This window comes from Embiotoca jacksoni, unplaced genomic scaffold, assembly GCF_022577435.1.
Source record: "Embiotoca jacksoni isolate LCO1_2020_lvr unplaced genomic scaffold, fEmbJac1.0.p SCAF_7, whole genome shotgun sequence".
Lineage (NCBI taxonomy): Eukaryota > Metazoa > Chordata > Actinopteri > Embiotocidae > Embiotoca > Embiotoca jacksoni.
In genome coordinates, this window is record NW_027185425.1 from 6,203,757 (window position 1) to 6,230,400 (window position 26,644).

A 26,644-nucleotide genomic window follows, 5' to 3' on the forward strand; every position below is an offset into this window, starting at 1 on the left:
TTTTTTTTAATATAGAATTAGATTTTATAGAAATCTGCAAATGGTCTTTGACCCCCAGTTTGTGAACGAAAAAAAAACAAAAAACAACGAAACCTGCCCTATATTTTTCACTGTCATAAAATCAGCGTGAGCGAGCACTTAAAACAGTCGAATTAAAAACCCTCCCCGGCCATCACCGCGCGCCGCTGCTGGTGCCACAAGACAAGATGCTCCTTTTTTTTTTTTTTTTTTTTTCTCCTTCTGATGAATAAAATTAAGCTCTCTCTCTCTCTCTCTCTCTCTCTCTCTCTCTCTCTCTCCCTCGCTCGCGCTGGTATAAAGCCGCAACAGCTGATCTCGTGCATCACAGAGAGCCGCAGCTCCGCACGCGCAGAGGAGAGAAGAGACCGAGAGAGTGAAACAGAGAGTTAGCGACCGGAGAGATGAGATGTTCCGGTCTTCCAACTGCAGTTTTAAAAAAAACATTTTCCAGCAATATTTACGAGGAACAAATATTTGGCTGAGTTTGTGGATGTTTGAGAGGCCAAAGTCCTGTGAAGGTCTCGAGACGTTTTCTTGGACTCAGCGCTCGTCTTTTTGAGCCTCTTTAACACCCGTTTCTCTCCGACCGTTAAGCCAACCGTTACAACTCGTTGCCTATACGCTTTAACCGCTTCTTTTTGGAGGCACCGGTGCTCCCAGCGGTTTGATTTTGACCAAAAAAAACAACAAAAAAACCCCCCTAATTTTGTTGACTCACCTTGGGATTTCCACCGGGGAGTACCAGAAGAGCTAAATTTGACTGTTAAAATTGCCTTTTTTTTTTTAAATTTTTTTTATTTTTGGTCTCTTTTTTTCCTCTGGAGCTGAACGGCAGTTGGCTGTGGCACGCGGTAAAAATAAGGGGAAAGAGTCTCGCGCTGAGAGGAGCTGTCCGGTGCTGAAACCTACGAGACTTGGACGGGGGGACGGGGGGTGGCACGTCAGCGACTGTTTGCTGGGAGCTGTCCGCGTGCTGAAGACCAGCGGGTTCTGAGAAGACAAAAACGTGACAAAAAAAATATTTCTTTAGGAGCAACGGGATAAGAAAAAAAAAAAAAAAAAAAAAAAAAAAAAAACTAAAACAAGACGCAAGGGACGTTTATTTTTTATTTTTTTCATCGGAATAGCCATACAAGAACTGATTTATATGTTTATTTTTGACCTTTAAGAACTCCACAGGTCTTCCAGTGACGAGCTCAAGGAATAAAAAGAAACTATTTTTCACCCTAGGATCCAACAATCACACGCAAACGTAGCCTCTATTTGAAGAAAAAAAAAAAAAAATAAATAAAAAAATTAATATGCTGAAGATGCAGAAGCACGCGAAGAGCGCCTGGTTGGTTTGATCTTTAAAAGCCATGTCTTCACTTTCGAGGCTGTTTGATGGGAGGACGCCAGCGCACCTTTAGTAGCTGAAAGAGGGAGAAAAAAAAAAAATACATGCTAAAAATCAGCTGAATAAGTGTTTCATCAATAAGGCTTTGAGTTCGGACCGAGGAGGGTGAGAGAAGAAAGAGAGAGCGGGTGTTAATCTGTATGAGCGTAGGAGCAGACACTCTATCATCATGCCTCGGTCTTTCTTAGTGAAGAAAGTCAAACTGGACGATTTTTCGGCTGCTGACCTGGAGAGCTCATATGGTCACAGCCGAAGAGGAGAGCTCAGTCTGCGATTCCATCATCATGACAAAGGTTAGTCACCCCCCCCCCCCACACACACACACACTCTCTCTCTCTCTCACACACACACACACACACACACACACACACAGTCTCACAATGCCAGCCATACATCACCCAGAGTATTTCTTTTATCCCCAGATTTAAAGCATCAGTCATGACTGTTTCAGAAGGAGGAGGAAAGGGGAATTACAGGGTCAGACTCCGGTCACAACCCAAAAATATACCAATTGCAAACATTGAAATTCTGATCACTGACATGTTCTCTCTCCCTGAAACACTGTTTTGTGGAGACATAGATGTGAGAAATGGCAGGAGGTGAGGAAAACCTACATTTTCAGTCAACTGAGAATTTGTCACACCTGGGGGGCGATGAAGGAGTCAATTATTTGAAAGTAATGTAGTGGGTTAAATGTGTGATGCCTGTTGACCCTTTCCACAGCCAGGTCAGAGGTCAGGGCAGAGCAAAGGAGTCTTTCTAAAAGGCACTTCATCAGGGGGAATTATTGATCACTTAAACCCAATTTACACATGAAAATGTGAAATTTGTCACTTCCTATACACCTGACATAAACAACCTTTTGGATTTAATTGTATGTAGGACATTATGCATAACACCTGCTAAAAATTTGGAAAATTATATGTAAGAAAAACAAAGGTTTTATACTCCAGGTGGTTTCAAATGTGATTTTATTTGAATCTCTAGTTGAATTTCAGGTTTGTTGCTGTGACACCATGGACTATATCTATAAAGTAGCCTATAATACTGCAATAGTCTTCAAATTTTACCTGCAACATTTCACATGTTGGCCTTCGAACATGCATCCTGAAACAAATGTTGATGCCAAGTAAATAAAGTTATCTCCTACGTTATCTGCTTAACACTAATGCACTACCACTCTATTTAACATACAGTACAGAACCCATATTCAGGCATGAAAAGTTAAGCACAAAAATAAAATAAAAAAATGTCCTCCTTCGAATATATGAAAACAGTGGAGGAGCAACAAGAAGCCAGACAGCTGAGATCATTGAAGAAAACCATGCTAAATGATTATGTTAATACATTATGTCACCAGCACACATGCATTAGGATTCACCGTTGTTCTCTTGCCAATTATATTATTCAAATCAGTTTCTCTGCAGCACCTGTGAGTCTCTTTCCAAGATATTGCCCAGTTACATTGACTGCAAATGGTTCCCACGCACTGTGTAATCCCGGATAAACAAGCAAAATACAATACAAAGTCAGTGAGAATGGACAATATTTGGGTCAAATATTCAGTGGAAAGGCGTGGAAAAGCAGAAAGTATTGATGAAATACTTGCCTGGCATTTCTGAACCGAAGATCTTATATGTGCTCTTAAAAGATTGTGTTGATTTTCCGAGTGGCGTTTGGAGTTAAACCTCAGAAATTACCACTACAGGCACTTAATGCACCCGGGGGTGAGTCTTTAACAGAGGTAACAGCCCTTGTTTATGTTAAGACTGCATTGATATTTATAAATAATACACAAATAAAGTGTCTATATTCACAACATAAAAGTCATGATGCCTTTTAGCCTTGTCTAGCTTGTTGTTTCGGTTTATCTTTGGCGACTCTTATCACTCAGCAGTTTACAGCAAACACAGTGCTAAATGAAGTAAATATTGGACTTATAAACGGCCAATGACGAATAAATAACTTTGCTGGGATGGAAATAAAATCCATTTCGTGAGTTAAAACGCTCTCCGTAACACTGCTGTTTTGCCAAAATTGTGTCTTTCAGCTTGTTTGTGCCCTCTGGTGGGCAAAGAAAGATGAATGCAGCCTTGAAAGAGCTACAGAAAAACTCACTGTCACTGCACAGAGACAAGTGTGTCGCGGTGTTAGTGCAGCCTGGTGGTTTTCACATTGTACCAAGGTCAAATGTAAGATGAAAAGATCCCCGGTGTTCTGATGACACATCAGAACACCTCTGAACAGAGAAACACAGCAGCAGCAGCAGCAGCAGCAGCAGCATTGTGGCAAGCATGTAAAGACTGAGGGAGCTATCCCTTCTTATAAATATAACAAGACTTTGACTGAAGCAACTGCAGCTTGTTGCAGGCACGCACACACTCACGCGCGCACACACGCACACACACACACACACACACACACACACTGCTGTGTTTCTGTCAACTCGGCACATTTCCCAGACAGCTTGCACAGCTGAGTGCACAGCATTACACACATACACTCACACACACATACACACATACAGGAAGCAGTCAGTGACCTACAAGTGTCCAAAGCACACAAGTGTGCGTCAGTTACTGCTGGTTTGGATCAAAAATTAAATTGTAGCTTGCAGCTTTTCTCTCTCTCTCTCTCTGTCTCTCTCTGCCTCGCTACGTTTTCCTTTCCCTTTTCTAATTCTCTGTATTTCAAAGACACATAAAAGAGGGATGGCTTTGGTTTGCCAGAGTATTTAATCTTTAATAAGCATTTAGAGCAGCTATCAGCTCTTATGCTGCTAAAGTACTTTGAAATGAATACAGATGTGACACAGCGAGACGGAGACGGAGAGAGACAAAGACAAACAAGTAGAGACAGTACACTGATGCTGAGGTGCACAGTAACAGCAACACTTGCTATAAAAAGAGGAAGACAGCGACTGCTCATGTTTAATTGTCAGGGATATAATTGCCATATTGCGTTTACACCTTAAGATTTTGCATCCTAAAACCAGGGATTGAGCTTGATTTTATTTCTGTTCTCACTGCCTGTTTAGTCACTTACTCACTGCTCAGTCTGGCCGTTAGTATCTTCACCAAGGCAAACACATACAGCTGAAGAAGAGAGGTGACATGATACACACTGAATAGTGGACGAGCATAAACGGAAAGTTATTTTGCCCATTGCTCAAGACATTTTCACCAAGAGCCAGACTCGGGTCAGTGTGTCTGTCTGTATCGATCCAACCGTCCAGCACAGAGCATTATGTTTTGGCACCCAATCTGACTGTTATCAGACTATTGAATTATCATCACACATCTGTCCCAAATATATAGGCTAATGGGATCCTGCTAAACCTACTGGGCAAAATACTAAAGATTAGAAGGTTACAGTAATGGTGACCTCTAGTGGTCATAGTAATTATCGTGGGAGCGAAGGAGGAAGTCAAATGACGTTGTATAAAGCGCAACAAAGTCTGCGTCAAACGGTCACCACGGTGACGTCACCCGTTGGTTTGTGAACTGTCGTTCTGAAGCCTCAAGTTTGGCATTTCGGGCCGTCGCCATCTTGTTTTTTTTGGGGAGCCAGAACTGACCGTATTTGGACACTTTCGGTGAATCTGACTCAATCTGATTGGGAACCCGAGGACACTACGCTTACCTCACGTATAGTGGAAACCTGACAGCACCACAGGCCTGTCAATCAAACAGAAATGTCCTGCAAAATACCACTTTTTGAGGTCTAAAATCAAATTAATGACGGGAATATTTTCAGATGGACCACCAGAAAACTACTAAGAAGAAGTGACTTTAGCAAATGACACCATCGTCACCTGTGGAAAAAAATTATTGACTCTGTTTTTCATGATAGAAGTTGAATAGGAGTCTATGGAGCCAGGCTTTTTTGGGGCCGACCCCCAGAGGGCCTCAGTGGTACTACAGCTTAAGACACTTTCTCAGTTTTCAGACCTGGAGGCTACGTCCACTTTTATACACAGTCTATGGTTTGTGTACATATTATGTACATATGTTAACTTACGAAACATTTTAAGTAACATATGTAGCGTTTTTTTGTGTGACATTAGCAACGGCTCTTACATAGCAAACTATTATCTTCTCCTGAGCCGAAACCTAACTGAACTGCGACTGTGTCTTAATGTTAACCATTTGTTAATTATTATTGTTACCGTGATAAAGAACGTCCAGTACGCCTCCTGAACCTACTGGTAGGTTTAGTAGGCCCCCACTAGCCGATATAGTTGGGACAGATGATGACAACAGCCTATTCAGTCATCTGATAACAGGCAAACTGTTTGGTTTTGGCCGGCAACAGACGTAAGTGGTTTATCTATACTTTTTGAAATTTCTACAGTTGGTAGCAGCGGCTTATGAGGCAATGGCCTGTTCAGTGGAGATGTTCAGTGTCCACCAGTTCAAGACTGTAATTGAAACCAGTTTGAGTGATTATGACGCTTTACAACATCCTAAAGACTGGAGCTGTTCTTAGTCAACTTACGTGTTTAAATAAGGCTTTAAAATGAGCACTTGGTCTGTTTCAAAATGTTACCCATGCTCTATAAAACAAGACGCACTCATACACATAAACACAGTACTTTGTTCCAGAGTGCAATGATTGAATATTTATGATTCATGATTTTCTCTCTCCACGCCATGCCACTCTTTCTGACTCCCTCGATCTCCCCTGTATTCTTTGTTCTCTGTTAGTCTGTCTTAATTAAATTCAAAACATTGAATTACAATTAGAGCTGTATAGCTACAGCTCTGCCAAACCACCAACACTACATAGCACATAACATCACTTTCTGTCTGCGACCTTTCTTTCTTTCTTTCTCCCTCCCTTCCTCCCTTCCTCCCCTCACCTTACTGTACTTCTCCTCTCTCTACCCCTTGTCTCTTAGTCTCATCATGTTATCGACCAACATCTGAGCTTTTCTCAGAACTGCATCATGAAATTATATTACCAGCAATAGTATCTCCTCCGCAGTCTGTGTCTTAATGCTCACATAGTGCTAATTGAAATGGAGAGCTATCGATCGGCATGGATCCACAGAAGTTGTGGCTGTGGGTTATTAGCGATTCTGTCTCTCCTTGTGTCTGTTATAGTTCAGCCTGTTGAGTGTTGAAGCCAATAATAGAAATAATAAAGCAGCTGACATCGTAACACGGCAGCAAATAATTGATCCGATTTGTCAGAAGCTGAGCAAAAAAATTGCAGGTTGCTTAGGAATTTGTGAGTCCTAGGCAAATACTGTTTAGCTCAAGAGGGAGATTGTCATGTCACGGTGCCCACTGAGCAATGCTACAGACCCCCCCGGCTTCTGTAATAGAGCTGTTCTGGGTACAAGAGTTGAGGTTTTGACAGCGCCGAGGTGTGACTGTGTGCAGCTGGAGACCTGTCAGGAAAGGTGAAGCAGATGAGGAGCAAGTGTGCTCACTGAACCGTCTATGAAAAATAAAGATTTCCCACTGAGGGGAAAGTGTCTCCTTCTTGCTTGCAAAGACATAAAAGCATTTTACTGCCACTATAAATACCACAACTCTTTATATCACCTCCAAAAATAGTTGTGTTTTAGACATGCCGCCCAGTGTTTCTAAAGAATGGACTTGTGTCTGAAGGGTATGTGTATTAAGGGGGAACATAAAAGATTTTTCTTAATAATAATGCACATGTTGTTAATGTGATCCAGGGTGGTCCAATTAATATTTCGAAACCAGAGACGCCAGGCTGTGAGCAGTAATGTTATCTGGAGACAAAACATTAACAATGAATGAGTTTGATTTGTGGCTTGTGTTTTTGCAGTTATATGAATTCAGTTTAATTTTATTGGCAGCAGTGGGTACCACATGTATCGTCTTCAATTCCCTTCTTATTTCTGCGAATTTTGTGATATTTGAAAATAGACATCAGATTTAACAATACACTGGGAGAATTAGCACAATGACCTCATCAATAAGTCATTTATAACATTCCATTAATGTATTAGTCAACAGTAGCGTGCAGTTTCCTAAGAACGATAGAACCATAAATAGTTTCACCTTCACTCAGTGCTTCACATTTGGCCTGAAAGTTAGCTGTAGTTGGAGATCTGGACCCGGGTAGTGCACATGGTATGAAGTAAAATTTTCAGTGTTCCATTCGATGTTGAAAATAGAGACACTGTAAAAAAAAGGGCAGCTCCTCTTTATAGAGAGGTTTGTCAACAGTCAAATGTCAAAGGACAGAAAGGATGACTCTTTTTGAGCAGTGTATTCTCCCTTTCACCTCCTTATCACTTTTGTAGCACTCGTGTAGCATCCCTGTAAAGATTTTCAAACCAGTTTCTAATTTCCAATCAATCCTCTTGCCATGACAACTAACCTCTTCCTCTGTCTCCTCAGGCTACGTCAGCGATTATCTGAGTCCAAATTCTTACGATGACGTGGTGGGAAGCGACTCGTCGGTCATCTCTAAAGTACCCTCCCCAAGCCCCTCATCAATCATCTATGGACGCATCAACGACACCTATTCTGGCATCAATGGTGACAGCCATGGCGATTCGGACCAGCCGGACAGCCCACGGTCCGAGGTCTCGTCCTCAGCCGGCGGATACATCAACGGGGACGCGGCCGTGAGCGAGGGATACACGGTGGATGCCTTTTTCATCATGGATGGACGATCACGAAGGAAAGCCACAGCAACCCCGAGAGGCACCACCCCGAGGCACACCTGCAGCGAGTGCGGCAAAACCTACGCAACGTCCTCCAACCTGAGCCGGCACAAGCAGACGCACAGGAGCATCGACAGCAAGATGGCCAAGAAGTGTCCCACGTGTGGGAAAGTTTACGTCTCCATGCCCGCGATGGCTATGCACCTGCTGACCCACGACCTCAAGCACAAGTGCGACGTGTGCGGCAAAGCGTTCAGCCGGCCGTGGCTCCTGCAGGGCCACATGCGCTCGCACACCGGCGAGAAGCCGTTTGGGTGTGCACACTGCGGGAAAGCGTTCGCTGACCGCTCGAACCTGCGTGCTCACATGCAGACACACTCAGCCTTCAAGCACTACAAGTGCAAACGGTGTGACAAAACGTTTGCACTCAAGAGTTACCTGAACAAGCACTACGAGTCGGCGTGCTTCAAGGGGGCCTTCTCCCCTCTGAGCTCACTGGGGGAATGATGGACTCACTAAACCATGACTGGGGTTCATTTAATTTATTCACATCAGATATTACCGGCCTCACTTCCGACTTCTCCTGCTTTCCCCTAAAAGAAGAACCTGAGCACCACGAGGGAAAAGTGTTTTCTCTGCAAGGATCATGAGGTATATGACAAAAATAGATGGAAGACGTCTGTTTTTATCAAGAACCCTCCATTCTCTCCTTTGTGTCATCCTTCCTCATCTGGAAGTGGAGTGAAAAGTTTTCAATGCCTGATTTAGATTGTCACCTGCTTCGATAGGATATGTCCCCCTGGGGCTGTTTTAAATATCTGTGAAGATAAATAAAGCACAGCACATCTAGCTCATCATTTTTGAAGATACCTAGATCTATTTATGTCCATATCTATCCTCATCATCCTGTGTTTTCTTTTTTTTTTTTTTCTCCGAACGATGAGGAAATGACACTGAAGCACAACCTCCTCTTCCATCTCTCTCTCTCTTTGTGACAGGAATTTCACAGAGCTTAAAGCATGAATCACGTCATCAGTTTCTTGCAAAGAGATTCTATGAACTTTCATATTTTATGATTTTTTTTTTAGAAACAAACATTCATAATCTAAAGGACACATCTGGTGTCCTGTTTTCATGACACTGACCTTGGACTGAATTTACAAGGAGATAAAGCATCAAAACAAAGAAAGCACACAGTGTTACTTCTCAGCAAGTAAACAAGACACTTGTAAAGATTTTGATCTACACTTGTTAACACCTACAGTTTACCACGTCTGTATACTATTGACACAACCACAATGAACTGTGAAGAAAATACAATGTACAAACCTGCCATAACGCGGTACTACAGGTATAGCCAAGTACACCTGTGCAGTGGGAAAAACTTATTTTTTGTGACGTTTTTTTAAACCATAGACGAGGGAGCTGTTTTCTTTACTTCAAAGTAACGTTGGCGTTTGTGCTTTACTTTACGGCAACCAGTGAAAAGTAAGAAGGACATAAACTGGACTTCCAGTTACAGGATCAGATGGCTGTAAACTCCACCTGAGCCACCAGGGTATTCCTTAACAGTGTTTTCCTATAACCTGAATCTGAGGTTATTTATTTTTATTTGTCAATGTCAGATGGGGATTGAGACATTAGAAATGTCCAGATTTTCCTCAAAAGGTCAAACCTTTTTCAAGTGTTGTAAAAAAGTTGCCATCGAGCAACACAGTATTCAGCTTTGAGGTTTTCGTCTTTCTTATGTGTTTATTTATTGCCTCATTTATTTATTTGTTTTTGTATTAATTTGCACTTTACTTTGTTACAGGTTTTTTTCTTTTGCCTTTGTTACAAATATGCCAAAGCATTTGACACTTTCTAATTACTGAATATCTTTTACTTTTGTCTGCCACTTTAATTATAAAAACTACTGCATGCAAAAAATAACAATAGCCTAATAATGGAATCTATGCCAATTTTACGAGTCTTTGGGATATTTTTGCCAAACCTCTTAGATAACAGGCAAATTAAGGAAATTTCTGTCATGGGCAATATTTCATCCATATCTGATAGAGCAATAATGCATGACATTTTTGAAGAGACGTGAGTCATAACTGCTTGTAACATCCTGATTTTTTCCAAGTACCACTATTCTATGTAGTTATGAGAAATGAAATTTCAGGGAGGTAGCGAACCAAGTTAGTGTTAAATAATGGAGGGTTGGGTTTGGAGCTCTAAATTTACAGGAACTGGGACGCTGCCGTGATTCTTTGAGGCTTTAGCCAGTGACTTTTGTGAACTGCTTGGAAAGTTGTAAAAAGATCAAATTAGAGAGAGCAGGGAGTCACTTTTCCAATTTTCCAACCTCTGATGCTTGAGTATGTAATATTATCCCAAACATTTGCCTCCTAGTTGTGATTATATCTTGGCACCATTAGCTTATTGACAATTACGTGTGTACAAGCATTAGGAGCTGCAGGGGCTTCCAGGGATTTACACAGATGGCTCAACTCCTTTAGATGGAGGGCTCTGGGTTGGGTCGGGACGGGTCTTTTTGTACATGGTTTATGCACTGCCTGCCTCGTATTATTATTCTAAAATATTGTAGAAAGTAGAAGGTACTGCTGTAGACCTCTGGTGCTGAAACATGGACGAAAACACCAACTCGGAACGAGAACAGTAAAAGGTTTTGGTATTTTTGCGCCATGGTTGTAAATTCTCTTCGTTCAATAGGTGGTACACAACTTTACAATTCTTGCTTGACCCTCGTGCGAATTTTCTCCAATGAGTTTGGCCAAAATTTGTGAGCTCTCTGCTCAGTCCGAATCCAATCAACAGATAAGTTTTGCTCTTGAGCTTTACATGAGACATTAAGTCACAAACTCCATGTGAGGACTCTCGAGTCAACAATACTATTTAAAGCCCCTATAAATTCACGGTTGTTTTTCATTTTCATCATGTCTGACTGTTGTGAGTTTGATGTGGCAATTCCCAATGCAATTATAAGAATTGGTGAAAAAGAAGAGAAGACATTTGGTCAATATTTCAGCACCAGAATGCATCGCCGAACACTTAGATTCTACTATGAACTACTGTAGCCTACTATAGCCACAAGCTAGTTTACCTATTCTTATATAAAAGCACTTCCTCTTATGAATTATATCCTACAACTCTTTTTTTTTTTAATTTTTTTTTAAAGATAGTAGCACAATGAAAGAGTTTAGATTCAGGTAGACAATGCCTTGTATGTAGAAATAACAACCTCTTTCTCATTTTTCTACAATGATGAATCAAAGGTAAAAAAAAAAACTAAAAAAAAACAACAACAAAGATGCTGACATAACACAAGCTGTGTTTTCCTTAATTCACACCAGAAAATATGGTTAAAAATGACACCTTCAAATATGCTGTGTCGCTTTTCAACAAGTTTGTGAAAGCATCTACACCACACCTTTTTTTAGAGCAAATGAAAACTCGACTATTTTGCGGCAAGAGGCCTTGTAAATAAGCACTAATGTGACTTTGGAGTCTGATTATTTCTACAGATCTGTATAGAGTGATGATGATAATGATGATAATGATGATGATGACGACGATGATGATGATGATACATTTTTCTGGAGCTTCCTGCTTTGTTTTGAGTTCTTCCTCAGAGGTTTTTTTTCTGACCTCCAGTGGCTGGTTTGAAACAATGTAAAGCACAAAGACAACACTGGGCATTTTGTTTCACTTCCTAAATAAAAGCTACTTTAAAAAACAAACATGTATTGAGTTTTTTTTTTTTTTTGAACACTTTACAAAAACACTGCTGTTGCTGTATTTACCTTGGAGGTCGGAGGTCGGCGCCAGTCATGATGTCACATGGAGTTGACCGCCTGCCTGTACAGCAAATCGGAAAAGCCAGGTTAGCAACTGTTAACATTGGCAGTTGATCACAACATTTATTCTGTATTTTGTACATACAAACACCGTAGCAACATGTCCAGATAGAAGTTGGACAGTAGTGTGTGTACTATAGATTTAATGAGAAATAAATAAGACAGAAGTGCTGAAACATGGCATTACTACAATTAGAGTGTCAGGATATCAAATTTCTATCGTGTCCAAAGGAATTCACGATAATCGTATTGTCGTATGAGCTTAATTAACGCAATATAAATAATCCATGTTGTAGCGCGCCCACTGCTATCACCGTGGGTTACCTCAGTACCAAAAGGTAGCATACAATGCAATGATTTATTTCAAGCAATACTTTTCTAGACTCACATGCTATACAACTCAAAAGTGTGCGCTGTGTCTACCTGGCTGTCGAGAGCCTGTTGGAAAAGGGTCTGTCCACTTGGTCATTGCCAGCCCTCAGGAACTCTCTGCTGCCGTCCTCAGGAAACTGTGTGTGTGAGTCATCATCCCAGTGAACGAGAGTAATCAGCAAAACACCAAGCACCTGTGCTAATTATCTCTGTCCCTGGCACTGTTCCCTGAACCACTCACACCACCTCTCCCTTTTACAGCTGACACACACACACACACACACACACACACACACACACACACACCATGCACGCCACATTCACTTCCTGAATATCATGGTTATCTCCAATACCGATATATCAGCTTTCATAATTATATATCTGACTCCAGGAGGCATTACAGTTGAAATTTTCCACCTGGGAACTTCCCAATTTAAATGGACCAATATTAGGTGCTGATGATCATTATACCCTTTAGTCAGAGTGACACTAAAGGCTGAGTCCAGCTTCAAAAAAGCACAAGATCCTGTGCTTCCCATAATGCAACGCACAGTGTCTCTTTGATGTAGACCCTCCTTGGTTAATCCCCATGTTTTTCAAAGACTAAGACCGAACATTGACTTTCTGTAGTCTCCAAGCCCAACATGAGAAAAGAGGTTATTCGCTCAGCCTTTAGAAAGATCCTCCGGAGCCACAGACATTATACAGCTGTTTTCATGGACTGAATACCACTGTTCAAAATGAGTGCACTAAGCTTTACTTATAAAAACGTCACAGTGACCCTTTAAAGAAAACGTTTATGCAGCTGTAATACAAAACCCATAGAGTCCTTCGGGAGGATCTTTACGGTGACATGACATGGATGAGCTGCGAGGCAACAAGGATTATTATTAGCTCTGCGATGCAGCAACTTCAGCAGTATGAATTAATCATTAGGAAATTGATAAATCATCAGTCGTGTAAAGAATATGCACGCAGGGAACATGTTAGTCAACAGAAAGGAAATGTAATAAATGTGGTTTTGCTTTCATTATTATGTAAGCAAATAATTGGGGTTTTATAAAACATTCATTAAGATGATTTGCCTGCAGTATAAAAAACTGTAAATGATTATTTTACAAAGCACTCTCTTGTTTTACCCTGTGGCAACTCAGCAGAGGTCAACATATGTGCTCCATTTGTGTGTGTGTGTGTGTGTGTGTGAATGATTTTTACTGTTCACACTTGGTCCCACTCATGAACAGGAAGGCTGATGTCAGGACAACATCGTTAACCTTGACATTAATGCCACACAATATGTGTATGTTCATGTGTAGGTGTAGGTGTCGGTGAATGTGTATGTTATTGTGTATTTGTATGTGTGGGTGTGCATGTTTTGTTTTAATCAAAAAAGCATTTGTAATTTGCATTAAGGCTTTAAATATGGACATAAAAGCCACTTTGGATACATTAAAGATTTTGACAATAGCTAATAAAATCTAATTTAACAGTCTTCTATTTTAATGATGTAATAAACATCATGGGATATTCTAGTGGCAATAGTAAGATAATGTCTGCTCTGCTATTGTTACTGGGCAATCTGTGAGCTGTAATAATTTGCGAAACTATGGAAGTTAATAACAAAAGCCTCTTTGTAAAAACTCTACAATAACATAAACTTCTGTACCATAACTAAAAACAGCCTGTAAGCACCTAATAAAGACACAACATAAAGAATATGCAGTAAAATGTAATGAGTTGCAGCCACCATGTGCACCCAAATTGTTGAGTACTTTCTATTGAATTAAGCAAGTCCATATAAGTCTAATTGATTTTTTTTAATTTTTTTAATTTTGTATTAATTAGATTGTATAAAAGAAAAGAGAAAAGAAAAGAGTAAGACACGTGAGACTGCTGCCGTTCCCAGGAATACTTTGTCTTGATTTTGTGCAAGTTCTGTAGGTTAATCATCGAGTTTTCCCAAAACAATATCTGGCTGAGAGCCAAAAGTTTTACAGAAGAGTACAAAAGCAGGACATTTTAGTTAGAAAATGGGAATGTGATTGTATGTGTTTTGGCACGCGGTGTGTGTGCATCTGTGTGAAAGGAAGATGGTGGCTCTTCAGCAGAGGGTGGTTTATGTTTTCAAATTTCCAAAGACTTTGTACAAATATCTCCTGGAGGTTCTAAACTCATGTTAAACCTTGAGTTGGTCTTTTAGTTTGTGTCGTTGTCGATGCTATATACATTGTATGAGGCTGTAATTGTGGATAGTCAAATTTAATTAAACGCTAACATCATTAGATAACCATATAGTAATCTTATATACAGTCTATTATGCTAACATGTTGATGTTAAACAATGTTCACATTTACTTGTTAACATGCTAACTGCTAATTACAATTAAAATACAGTCCTCTTTAGCTGAATATTTGCCACTAAATCTTAAATCCATAATGCACCGTTTACTAACTTTAACCTCCCTGAGCTTCAGCACCGCATTATCTTTAAGCTCCACAGTAAATTTAGCTTGACTAACCATCACATGCTCTCACTGGATTCCAATGATCCCCATAACAGTGTCTCCTAAATCATTATCAGCCACATGGAAGATCCCACTGACTGTGATTGGCTACTATCTGCCAGTACTTTAACTCACAAGACAAATGACCTCCTATTAAAAGGAGATAGATTTTCTCCTATTGCTACTAAAGGTATTGATTTTTGTTATATTACCTTCGGTCCACTAATGATACAAATTCTAATATTCACTGGACCTGAAAAAGTCTTCCTAGCTATAATAGCTAGTGTCAATGTGTGTGTTGCACAAACATCTATGAAATCCATACAAGCATTATTTTACTTACACATTGCACAGCAGCCTGAACTGGTACAGATCCACTACAGGAGCATCACAGTTACGAAAAGGATACATGCAGCTTTTTGCTACAGCTGTAAATTGTGACTTAAAATAAGTGAGTGAATTTGATAAGTAATGAATGTCCTATAAATTGGAGTACAACTGTTCAAGAAGAGACAGTAAGTTGTATTTCAGTATGAATCTGAAATCCAAGGAAATTATTGCTCATTTATGACATTTGTGAGGGCTTTAATTTTAAAAATCACAATATATTCATATTTATTGAGGGAAATATTCAGGTGGTCGATCATTGTGTAGTGCAACTGGTCTGATGAAATAGGAAATACGTTTCCTTTTATTATCAATCTTTGTAAATGCAGGAAAATATAGCTTATCAATGGTTTTTTTTATAGGGCTTTAATTTATAAAATGAAATGATACACTGATATGGTCTAACAATATGAAGTACGATTTGTCTGTGGAAACAGGAAGTTTTCCTTTATTTCAAATCTGCATTTAGAAGGAATATACTGGGCTTTTATTTTGAAAATCAAAATCAGAACGTCTTGATACTTTCTGAGTGACACATTGAGGTGGTCTGTTATTATTATTTGGAAGTTTCTTCTGTGGAAACAGGAAGTTTACTTTTACCATCAAACTGAACTCAGAAAAATTATGGCTCAAGTTGCATTTCATAGGGTTTATATTTTGAAAATCAAAATCAGAATGCATTGCGTGACACTTTTAGGTGGTCTATTATCATTAAGTAGTGTAGAAAGCGGAGGCTAACCCTTTTTTTTTTTCAAATTCAGATCTGAATTCAGACAGAATAAAGCTCATATGACATTTGGAAAGGCTTCAATTTTGAAAATCAAAATGTTGTCACTGTTATAGCTTTCTGTTGTTTGTCTTGTTGACGTCAAGAATTAATCAATTGCTATCTAACATTTTGTAGGTGTTCTGCATTGTATTGACATAAAATGTTTTTCACATGTCTTAATTTGGCACAAAATGTTGAATTCTTCAGCCTACGAAAGAACAGCTTCTGTGACTTCACAATTAATCAGGAAACAAATAAAATATTTAAAAATAAAATGCATGTGTTTGCACACATGGATGGTAGAAAGGTAAAGATCATGAAAAGACATAAAAATTAGAATAAGCCACACAGAATATTTCATTTATTGCCCTAAAGCATTTAAATATGTTAATTCTGGTTTCCCATGGTGTCTGACCTTCCAGCCATCAGCCGTTGATGGTTTAAATAGTTCATACTCTGTCCCTGTGTACTTCTCACCTTAAATCATTCATAAATTAAAGGGACAGTAAAACCCAGACCTGCCCAGTGACCACTGTATTTAGACAAGCCTATACTTTAGCTTTGATAAGTTTTCACTGTAAAAAGAAGATGACAGTAAACTGAAGCTTTTTCTAAATGAATCCTTGCTTCGTTATGTTTTTGAAACATATTCTTGCCCTCACTTTTACGAGTCGTGTTTTGTCCGAAAGCAATCTTTGATTTTACTTTCAATGACTAAAATCTGCATTCACTCCTGTCGTATTGCCTGTGGTAAACAGCCGGAAGCTCAACCCACATTGATGTTGGTTTCAGATGCTGCCAGGTGATTTGTCTCATGTTTATTCATGTCTGAAGTGTAAAGGAAACGGAAAAGGACACATCCTGCATGAACTTCTTACTCTTCCATGATAAGAGGGGAGACTTTACCGTTCAAGAAGACACCTTGAAATTTATAACTTAACTCTATGTTTGTGCTCCTTACACGCTAAACATTTTTTTGAAATATAGCCAACCGTTTTATCAGAGTGTAGAGACTGTTTGGAGTAAAGCTTGTCAAAAGAAATTGCTGTAAATTGCTAAAAATGTCTTTTAGCTGAAATGGCTTTAATTTGTGAATGTACAACTGCCCTGGGACATGTTTACCTCACAAAAAAAATTCATGTACATTTCTGTTTTTTAAAATATGGATATTTATGACTGATGCTATCACAGTAGCGCTTTAATAGGGCCTTCGAGGGCAAGTGACTCTCTGTCTGCGTGTTTGTGTGTGAGCGCAAATGGATGAATATGTATATAAGCTTAGAGTGTAATATCACGGCTCACCAATCTGATAGGGAACATATAGAGGGCTTCTTATAAGCACACAAACACAAATAAGCATCTATATGCAAACACCTGCAGCACAAGGGTTGTACCTATATGAGCATGGACTCATAAACTAATACATACTCACAAACACACACCTCTAATGACATTTTGAGCAATGCGGTCACATTAACTCATAGCTAGCAAACACACATGGTTGAAGTTAGTGTGGTGTTCAACACACATAAACACACATAAGAAAGCACACACATAATGCATGCTCCTGGAGGAGTGAGCTGCAACTGAATGAAATCCATTACCACAGAACTGTTTCAGTAATTAGCCAAAATATTCCCACTGTTGAGTATAAAGCAATCAAAAACTGCACTAACTGTAGTAATTTCTGCTATATGTAATATGCATAGCCAAGAACCAGTACCAAACAGTACACATGTCACGGGTCCTTCCAGTAGACCAAATTCCAGCTGCAAAGAAAGAGGAGAGTGTAATGATAACCAGTGAGACAACCTACTGATTAACAGGTACAAGAGTGTGCGGTGCAGTGACCATGCAGAATGAGGAGGGTGAAAGAAGAGTATAAGAGACGACAGGCAGAGGAGGACACAGAGATAATGAGACAGAGATGGAGAAAAGATGGTGGAAGTTAGAGAGGCAGTGAGGAGGAAAGAAGTGTCAGGAAACGCTGAAGAAACTCAACCTGAGTTCTAAATGGCTCCCTAACAAGAGGCTGAGACAGCAAAATGAAATTATACCGACACACACACACACGCGCGCACAGGCACACTCTCTCACACGCACACACACACACACACACACACACACACACACACACACACACACACACACACACACACACACACACATCCACCGGAAACACAACGCTTCCCCACGTTATTGCTGTATGCACGAGGACAAACATGCAAGCTCACTTGTTTTTTGTTGCACAGTATATTTGTGCTCACGTGCTCATGCCTAAATTTAATTGCTACTAACATGATGCATGCAAACAGGTACATCACCACTTGACTATGGCACTCACACATTTCCATTTAACACACTCTTCCTCACACACTCACACAAACACACACACCACATTGTATCTGTGGTCAAAAGGAGTTGATATGCGTTGCACACACACACACACACACACATTAACGTGTAACCCCCCAACACACATTTAGCTTCACACACAGTGATAGGTCTTTTAAAGGGATGTTTCACACCTCATCGCATTTCAATTAGTAGGTAAGACAGACACACACTCGCACACACGCATACACGCACACAGAGCTTGACAGTCTGTCCGTTGGGTGAGGAAGATTCATTTGGATTCTCATCTCTTCTCTTTCCTCTTCCCTTCTGTATGTGCCCTTTCTTTTCACTCTTCCTCTTCCTCCACTTACCTCCCCCTGTATATTCACTTTCCTTCCCCCCCCCTTCTCTCTCTCTCCCTCTCTCTCCCTCTCTCTGTCTTTCTCTCCATATCAATGTGAGTGACAGTGGTTTGACCTCCCGGGTTGTCAGGGGAGGCTGTTGCACAGACGGCCTGAACAGAGGAATCTTTCCCTGGGTGCAAGTCTGCTGAAGGCTGGAAGATGAGGAAATCCAGCCTCTATTACCAGGCATGGGGTGTACATACAATACTAACACCAGTGTGCAGCTTTGTCAGCAAGATCATTTGTCTCTAAAGTTGTATAATAACTTAATATAAAAGGATGTTTTTTTTTTAAATTTCAGCTTGGATCTTGTTCTGTCTTAAAGTTTATCTTGGATATAAAGCCCGATGCTCTAGGCTCTGAATTTGAATGAATTAAATGGGGAGAAGGGAAAATCTTCTGGAAGATTCTTCCTCCATAATAGGCCGACGCACAATTAATGTCTAATGTCTGATGACCATCAGACAATCAGATTGTCAACAAGCCAATAGTGTAAATCAGTTTAAGTTCATACAGAAACGCCTTAAGATCAGAAATGTTCATTCCACAGAAAAACAGTATGTGTAAACACATCTGCAGCAAGTCAGGAGGTCTAAGTTGAATCCATAGACTATATATACAAATGGATGTAGTCTTCAGGTTTGAAAAATGAAGGCAATGAGGAAGTGCCTTAAAGTGCAATACCCTCGAGGCCCACTAGGAGCTGGCTCAAAAAAAAACTTCTGGCTTCAATAGACTCCCGTTCAACTTCTCTCATAACATACAAAGTCAATAATTTTTTTACAGAAGTCATTGTGGTGTCATTTGCTAAATTAACTCCTGCTCAATGTTCTGGTGGTTCTTCTGAAACTAATTTCATAATTAATTAAATCCTGGGAGGTATATTTGGAAGCGTGTTTATTTTGATTGGCATGACCTGGGTTGCGGTTCCTTTTTCAGTATAGGTGGGTGGGTGTTGTATGCTTGGGTACAAGGATGCCTTAAAATAACTGAGTGCAGTACAACATGCCTTACTTCCAGTTTTCCCAGTGATCAAATCCAGTATCTAAAAAGATTTGCATGTGTGCATTTCAACCTCGGAGTCTCAAAGACCAATAATGGGTGATGATGAAGATAAATTAAATGATGTGGAAGACCCAGTAGATTTAGAATTGATGTGGTATATACCAGTATAATCAGAGGCGGAACGTTCCAAATGTGCGAGACAAGTAAAGCAGGAAAGAAGCGGTTTTATTGGAACAACTGGGTAGCCAGTATCTAGTTTTCATATTAGATGCATTGTAATGTGAAGGATAGGTACAATGAATAATGTAAGTAAAAATGTTGTGCTCGTTCCCCCTTCAATTCAAATTAGTCTAACCTTAGCGTTTGTTTAAAGCCTGTCTGATTGTTCACATGTCTCAGAAGTCATTTCAACAATGTTGCATTTTTTTTTTCCACATCACAAGCTTGTGGTGAGTTCAATGTTATTACCAATAAGACAGCTGGCCAAAACTCCTCGTTGTGATAGTTTCTCTGCCTGTGATGTTCATCCTCACACTGCGGCTTGACTTTATTGGGAAACTCCTCAGTAATCATCTCAGCTCGGTCTGTAATATTTTTCAATGCACTGGGGAAAAAAACCCTCATCTTCCAACGTAACTGCTGGCCTGTGAAAAGGACAGTAACTGTGCTGAAGCAGATCAGAGTTGTCAGCCTGGTGTTTTACGATTGACACACAGGTAACGGGAAAGAGACAGAGGTCACATGGAGGTCAAGAAGAAGTGTAGGAGCTGTCTTATAGTGTGTGTGTATGTGTGAAAAAGCAGCAGCAGAGGATGGATTGGGAATAAATTGAATCCTATCCAACTGGGAAACTATTGTCTGTTCATCACCTCCAAAACACACACACAAACACACCTGCCTCACTCACACTGGGAGGGTGAGACAGGTGTTAAGCATGACAGGGAAATTGATTCCACCTTCTACTCAGTACACACCACTAACCCTCTCTTCCACTCTGTCCTTCCTCCTTTATCTTTAAGCCACCATCCTCCTCTTGTCTCTTTCTTCATCCTCGAGATTCTTCTTTACAGACTTTATTTTATTTCTTTATTGGTGTTACCAACAATGTTACAGCTATTTAAGGACACTCTTGGTTACACTTAAGGCTACAAAATGTTTGTTTGCCTCGGTACGTTACAACAAATGTCAATGCATGTCAGATTCCTCTTTGTTGCTGCGGATTCGTTGCCTTCACAGGACTTCAAGGCAGATACATCATGTGAAACCCTGCTCTGTTGCTTCTCACACCCACACAGATTTATTGTTTTTTCTGTGAGAAAAAAAAAATACCATTTATGGGTGATAATGTTTTTTTTCTGTAATCTCTCTCTTTCTCTAATGTGTCTTTTATTGCACCAGTACAGAACAAAGCCCTCAGGCGCTGCACACACACACACACACACACACACACACACACACACACACACACACACACACACACACACACACACACACACACACAGTACTCCCTCTACCTCACACAGACATACTCTTTGCATTCACACACACATAGGCACATGGGACATATGTGAACATTGCATAGTACAGCATGTTTGGCTTAATGCTAACAGGTAATACAATATGTGGCACACACACTCTTGAACATACACTAACTCATGTGCACAAGCGTGACTACACACGTGTGCTCTACACTGCTGATGTCATGATGTGACTGTCAGTGAAGCACTAATTCTGCGTCGTTTGTCAGTTTGCTGACAGTCGCTCACCAACACAATAACTGGTTGTGTGTTTTTAACTGGTTTTATGTGTGAAGCTGTATTTTACAGTTAGCCCTCGGCTACAGAGCAGGCAGGCAGACAGAGGAGAACCAGAGACAGAAAGTGGAGGAGACAGAGAAACCAGACTTTGCAAATAAGGGAAGAGAAAATGGCTCTGTGAATGTGTGTGTGTGTGTGTGTGTGTGTGTGTACCCTGTTGCCAGTGCTATTAAAGTTGTATTGCACAGGGCTTTTAGAGCATCGACCATCAGCCAAGTAACTTTAGCTAATAATTTTTTAAAAACCTCTGTGCTTTGGGCATGCCAGGGCTCCCCGATGTGTAAGTGTGCATTTGGGCGGTTGGGATTGTCAGGCTGTATTTGTTTAAGACCTTTCGTCATGCACATGAGCCATTTCAGATATTTACTGCAGGCTGTAAATACTCTGCTGATTTGTGAAAAGACTTGTAGACATTTTCTAAGTCTGGCAATTATAATGATCTTCACCACAATCGGTGTTGGGAGTAACGCATTACAAAGTTACAAAGTAGGCTGCGATTAATTAGGCTGTTACAAAGTGTTACTGTAATTTCACTACTTTTGCCAGTAATGTAACCAATTAATTTTTCAAATCAAATAACACAGTTACAATTACTGTCATTTAAATGTGCTTGGCACTCTTTACTTTTGTCTTGCGTAGAACTAGTAACAGAGAACTGTAGAACACATATTAGACAATTGCAGCCCCCAATTCCCGCCTGCCTCCCTCAGAGGAGGAAAAGGAGTTGTATACCCGGAGGCACAAGGAGGGCTACCAGGGTGAAGGCACTGCACTACACTGAGGTTGATTCTGAGTGGCGGGCCAGGACCGGGCCCTATACTGACCTCTGCACACATCGCAATGTCAAGCCCATCAGCCCTCGGCGCAGGCTGCCAGGAGTGTGCCGCCTAGGTGAACATGGTGAAGTACACAGGGTCATATAGTATTGAATGAGGCCCAAACTAGTAGGGATCTCATTTTGCAAGGGCAACCACTGGTCCCGGCCTTTACGAGGGCAGGTCTGCAGAGGCGGTCAGCAAAAGCACCAGGCAGCAGCGGATGTTGCACAGTTCAGGAGACTCACACAGAAGCCACAGGGAATGAGGCAGAGGGCAAGGGGCCGAGACTGCCCCGAACTGGAGGTATAGAGGTGGGTTGATGACCAACCAACTCTTTTGCCACATTTTGCCAAAAGTGGACCGGGTGAAAGGCCCTCAATAATCTGAAGTGAAAGGCAACACTACAATAAAAATAATCAAGCTATGTGTGCTTCTAATTCTAAGAGAATTAAAGCAGACATTCAAAAGTCATGCAAAAGTTACTCTCCTGAGTAGTTTTAATTTGGTTACCTTTTGTTTGCAGCGATTGCGAAAGTAATAAAATTACTTTTGAAAGGAGTAATTAATAACAATAACTAATTAAAAATTGCAAGCAGTGATATCCGACCCTCGCATGCTGCACGTCGGGGAGCCAGCGGGTCGGGGCATACTTAAAAAAATTATAAAAAAGTCATACAATATTATGTCATCCAAAATATGAAAAGAAAGTCAGATTTTCTAAATTTGAAAAAAAAGTCATATTATAGCTTCTCGTCCGAATTATGAAAAAAGTCATGCTATAGCATGCCGTCCGAAATGTGATAAAAAGTCATACTATATCATATGGTACAAAATATGACAAAAAAGTTATACCATAGCATGTCATCCAAAATATGACAAAAAAGTCATACCATATGAAAAAAAGCAATGCTATTAAATATCATACTGAAAATAAATAAAAAGTTATACCATAGCATGTCGTCCAAAATATTTGAAAAATGGTACATGCATGTCATCCAAAATATGACAAAAATGTCATACTATAGCATATCGTCCAAAATATGAACTTTGCTGCATTGCCACGGTGACGCCGTTCGACAAAGTCGCACGAACTTCTTAATATAGCATCATCAACATGTTAAGGCTATTCTGACCTGAATTTAGGTTCACGTGATCAACCAGCTCGACAAAGCATGTGAAAGTATGAAAAGTTTTATTTCCAGTTGCCAGCAGGGGGCGCTATGATTATGAGCAAATATTACCATACAGATGTCTTCAGGGCTGGACTATTATCATACATGTAACGTTTGGAGAAGATCAGTGCATGGACATAAGATTTGCAGTAATTTATAATTTCATGGAGAGACTTTTATAACTGCCGCCACACCACGGGCACACCGATTGATGAAGACAAAATCTTTGAACAACTTTTAATTCCAAAGGTGTTAAGAGTTTACTGAATTTTTTTTTAAGTTGGTCCGAAAAATTCTGTGGGAGGAGTTTGTTAAAGTACAAAATGTGCAAATTGCCAAAAATGGTGACTAAATTCAAAATGGCGGACTTCATGTTAAGTTTAGGTCTTCGTGCCAAGAGACTTTTCTTTAGATGTAGGTATGATCTATATGTCCACTGAATTGCGTGTATGTAGGTGAAACTAGGTGCTGGGACTGCATTTTAGACCATTTTAGCCATTTGACCACACCCACTCCCAAAACCACTACAATACATCAATTTTCGCCACGACTGACACGGGTTCCAAGTTTCATGAGCTTTTGAGTATGTTAAAGCCGCCAGGAAAGCTTAAGGATCAAGAATAATAGGGAAGAAGAATTCCTTGAAGAACAATAGGGCTTTTGCACCATTCAGTGCTCGGGCCCTAATAACTAACTTTCAGTGACTTGGATTCTGAATGAGTCACATTGCCAGGACAAACATGATAACGCATCAGCCCACTGTTTATACTAATTATGGTCATACATTTTTTTTTAAAGTAATTCTGGTTATAATTGACAATTCTAGAACCTCAAAATATACATCCAGTGCATTTGATGCTAATTGAGCAAGCTGTGAACACTTTATGAAGTGAGTCGAAAAGTACAGGAAATGCCCAGTTTTACAAATATGGACTTTAAAGAGGATTCCGTCCTCATTGTGGAACAGTGCACCAGCTCTTTACCCTCGCAAGACTACTGGAGGGGGCCTGGGAGTTTGCCCATCCAGTCTACATGTGTTTTGTGGACTTGGAGAAGGCTTTCAACCGGGTCCCCCGGGTTTTTCAGTGGGGGGTGCTGTGGGAGTACGGGGTGCCAGACCCGTTGCAATGGGCCATCCGGGCTCTGTACAACCGCAGTAGGAGCTGTGTTCGCATTCTCTGCAATAAGTCAGACTCGTTTCCAGTGGGTGTTGGCCTCTGCCAGGGCTGTCCTCTGTCACCGATCTTGTTCGTGACCTTCATGGACAGGATATCTAGGCGCAGCTGGGGGGAGGAGCTGGGGGTCTCTGGATCGCATCTCTGCTGTTTGCAGACGATGTGGTCCTGTTGGCTTCTTCGGACTGCGACCTGCAGCACTCACTGGGGCAGTTTGCAGTCGAGTGTGAAGCGGCGGGGATGAGGGTTAGCACCTCCAAATCTGAGGCCATGGTTCTCTGCTGGAAACCGGTGGATTGCTCCCTCCAGGTATGGACAGAGTGCCTGCCTCAAGCGAAGGAGTTTAAGTATCTCGGGGTCTTGTTCACGAGTGAGGGGAGGATGGAGCGGGAGATCGACCGCCGGATCGGTGCGGCTGCAGCAGTACAACAGGTGCTGCACTGGACCGTGTTGGTGAAAAAGGAGCTGAGTCGGAAGGCGAAGCTCTCAGTTTACCGGGCGATCTAAGTTCCGACTCTCACCGATGGTCACGAGCTCTGGGTTGTGACCGAAAGAACGAGGTCGCGACTACAAGTGGCCGAAATGAGTTTCCTCCTTAGGGTGGCCGGGCTCAGCCTTAGGGATAGGGTAAGGAGTTCGGACTTCAGCAGGGAACTTGGAGTTGAGGCGCTACTCCTTCGCGTCGAAAGGAGTCAGCTGAGGTGGTTCGGGCATCTGATCAGGATGCCTCCTGGGCGCCTCCCTCTGGAGGTTTTCCGGGCACGCCTAACTGGCATGAGATCCCAGGGAAGACCCAGGACACACTGGAGGGATTATATCTCCCGGCTGGCCTGGGAACGCCTCGGGATCCCCCAGCATGAGCTGAAAAATGTTGTGGGGGAGAGGGAAGTCTGGGTCAGCTTGCTTGGCCTGCTGCCACTGCGACCTGATCCCAGATAAGCGGAAGATGATGGATGGATGGATGGATGGACTTTAAAGTGGTCAGCTCTCTCTGAAGGTGGAAACTCGTGGGCATGTTTAGTGTTGGGCAAAAAATTATACAGTCAGCTATGATTAGACAGTTATTTTCTCCCATTGGCACTATAATGTTACATAATGAAGCAGTTCATTTCCCAAGCAATGTGTTTTAATGCATTGTTTTTCTTATTAAGTTAGGAAGCTCATTAAAGTTACTGTACTATATGTCACACTAATTAGAGAAGTTGTTGACCACAACATTGGGCCACAACAGTTTAAAATACTTTTAAATAGTTGAGTTGGAGTAGCAAACATCTGGAAATCAAACCTAACAAATCAATCTATGGGATAAGTTGCCTCTGTGGCTTCACTACTCCCCAATTTAGTGGAAATTCCCAAGAAGATGAACCTTCCTTAAATTCCCAACACTGGGAGAATATTAAGTCTTGTGCGCAGCACCACAATGTTATTTGTTGGTTCCATTCACAATGAACAGCAGCCTGTTATACACATGCAGTGTTACAAGCAGGATACCAGTTTTTGTGCTGTCTCATGCCTGCAATTAATGTTTGCCTTTTTATTAGCTGAAACCATAGTCTGCTTGTAGTTGCCTGGCTCTAACCATACCTTAATCTTAGTTTAGTTTATTTGCTATAACCCCAACATTACCTCACACAATAGCAGAAGATTGTAAAGTAATCTCAAAGACGAGGCCGACTAGATGTGACTCTGAAGGCAGATTTCTGTGAGCCTTTGCGGTTTGCCTGTGAAGTTCATCACTGAGGAAACTGCTACGTCATGGTGAGACCACAATGGCAACTCCTGCACCGTGTTTCCAGGCTGCGCCTTAATATTTAAGATGTCTTCAGTGATAAACACAGTGTATAGTAAAAGGATGAGGCCTAGAGCTCACCACTGTCCAGTACAGTGTATATCTGACCACAAATGATGCGCTAATGAAAGAACTCACAGAGCGTGGAAATCACAGCAACTCAAGAC

The 26,644-nt window shown here is 41.0% G+C and overlaps 1 protein-coding gene across 1 annotated transcript; it reads left to right on the forward strand.

Annotated features, from left to right (window-relative positions):
- The first annotated feature begins 375 nt into the window (after positions 1–375).
- Positions 376–10,482, forward strand: LOC138214739 (transcriptional repressor scratch 1-like). Its single transcript, XM_069176522.1, has 2 exons — positions 376–1,710; positions 7,798–10,482. Exons 1-2 carry the CDS (start codon positions 1,587–1,589, stop codon positions 8,571–8,573), a joined length of 900 nt encoding a protein of 299 aa, XP_069032623.1. The 5' UTR covers positions 376–1,586; the 3' UTR covers positions 8,574–10,482.
- Positions 10,483–26,644: the final 16,162 nt, after the last annotated feature.

What these genes read in the sequence shown, in the direction of transcription:
- LOC138214739 (XM_069176522.1), top strand. Translation starts at nt 1,587, where the DNA reads ATGCCTCGGTCTTTCTTAGTGAAGAAAGTCAAACTGGACGATTTTTCG. An exon ending in ATTCCATCATCATGACAAAG is followed by an intron (nt 1,711 to 7,797) that starts GTTAGTCACCCC and finishes CTGTCTCCTCAG; the next exon opens with GCTACGTCAGCGATTATCTG.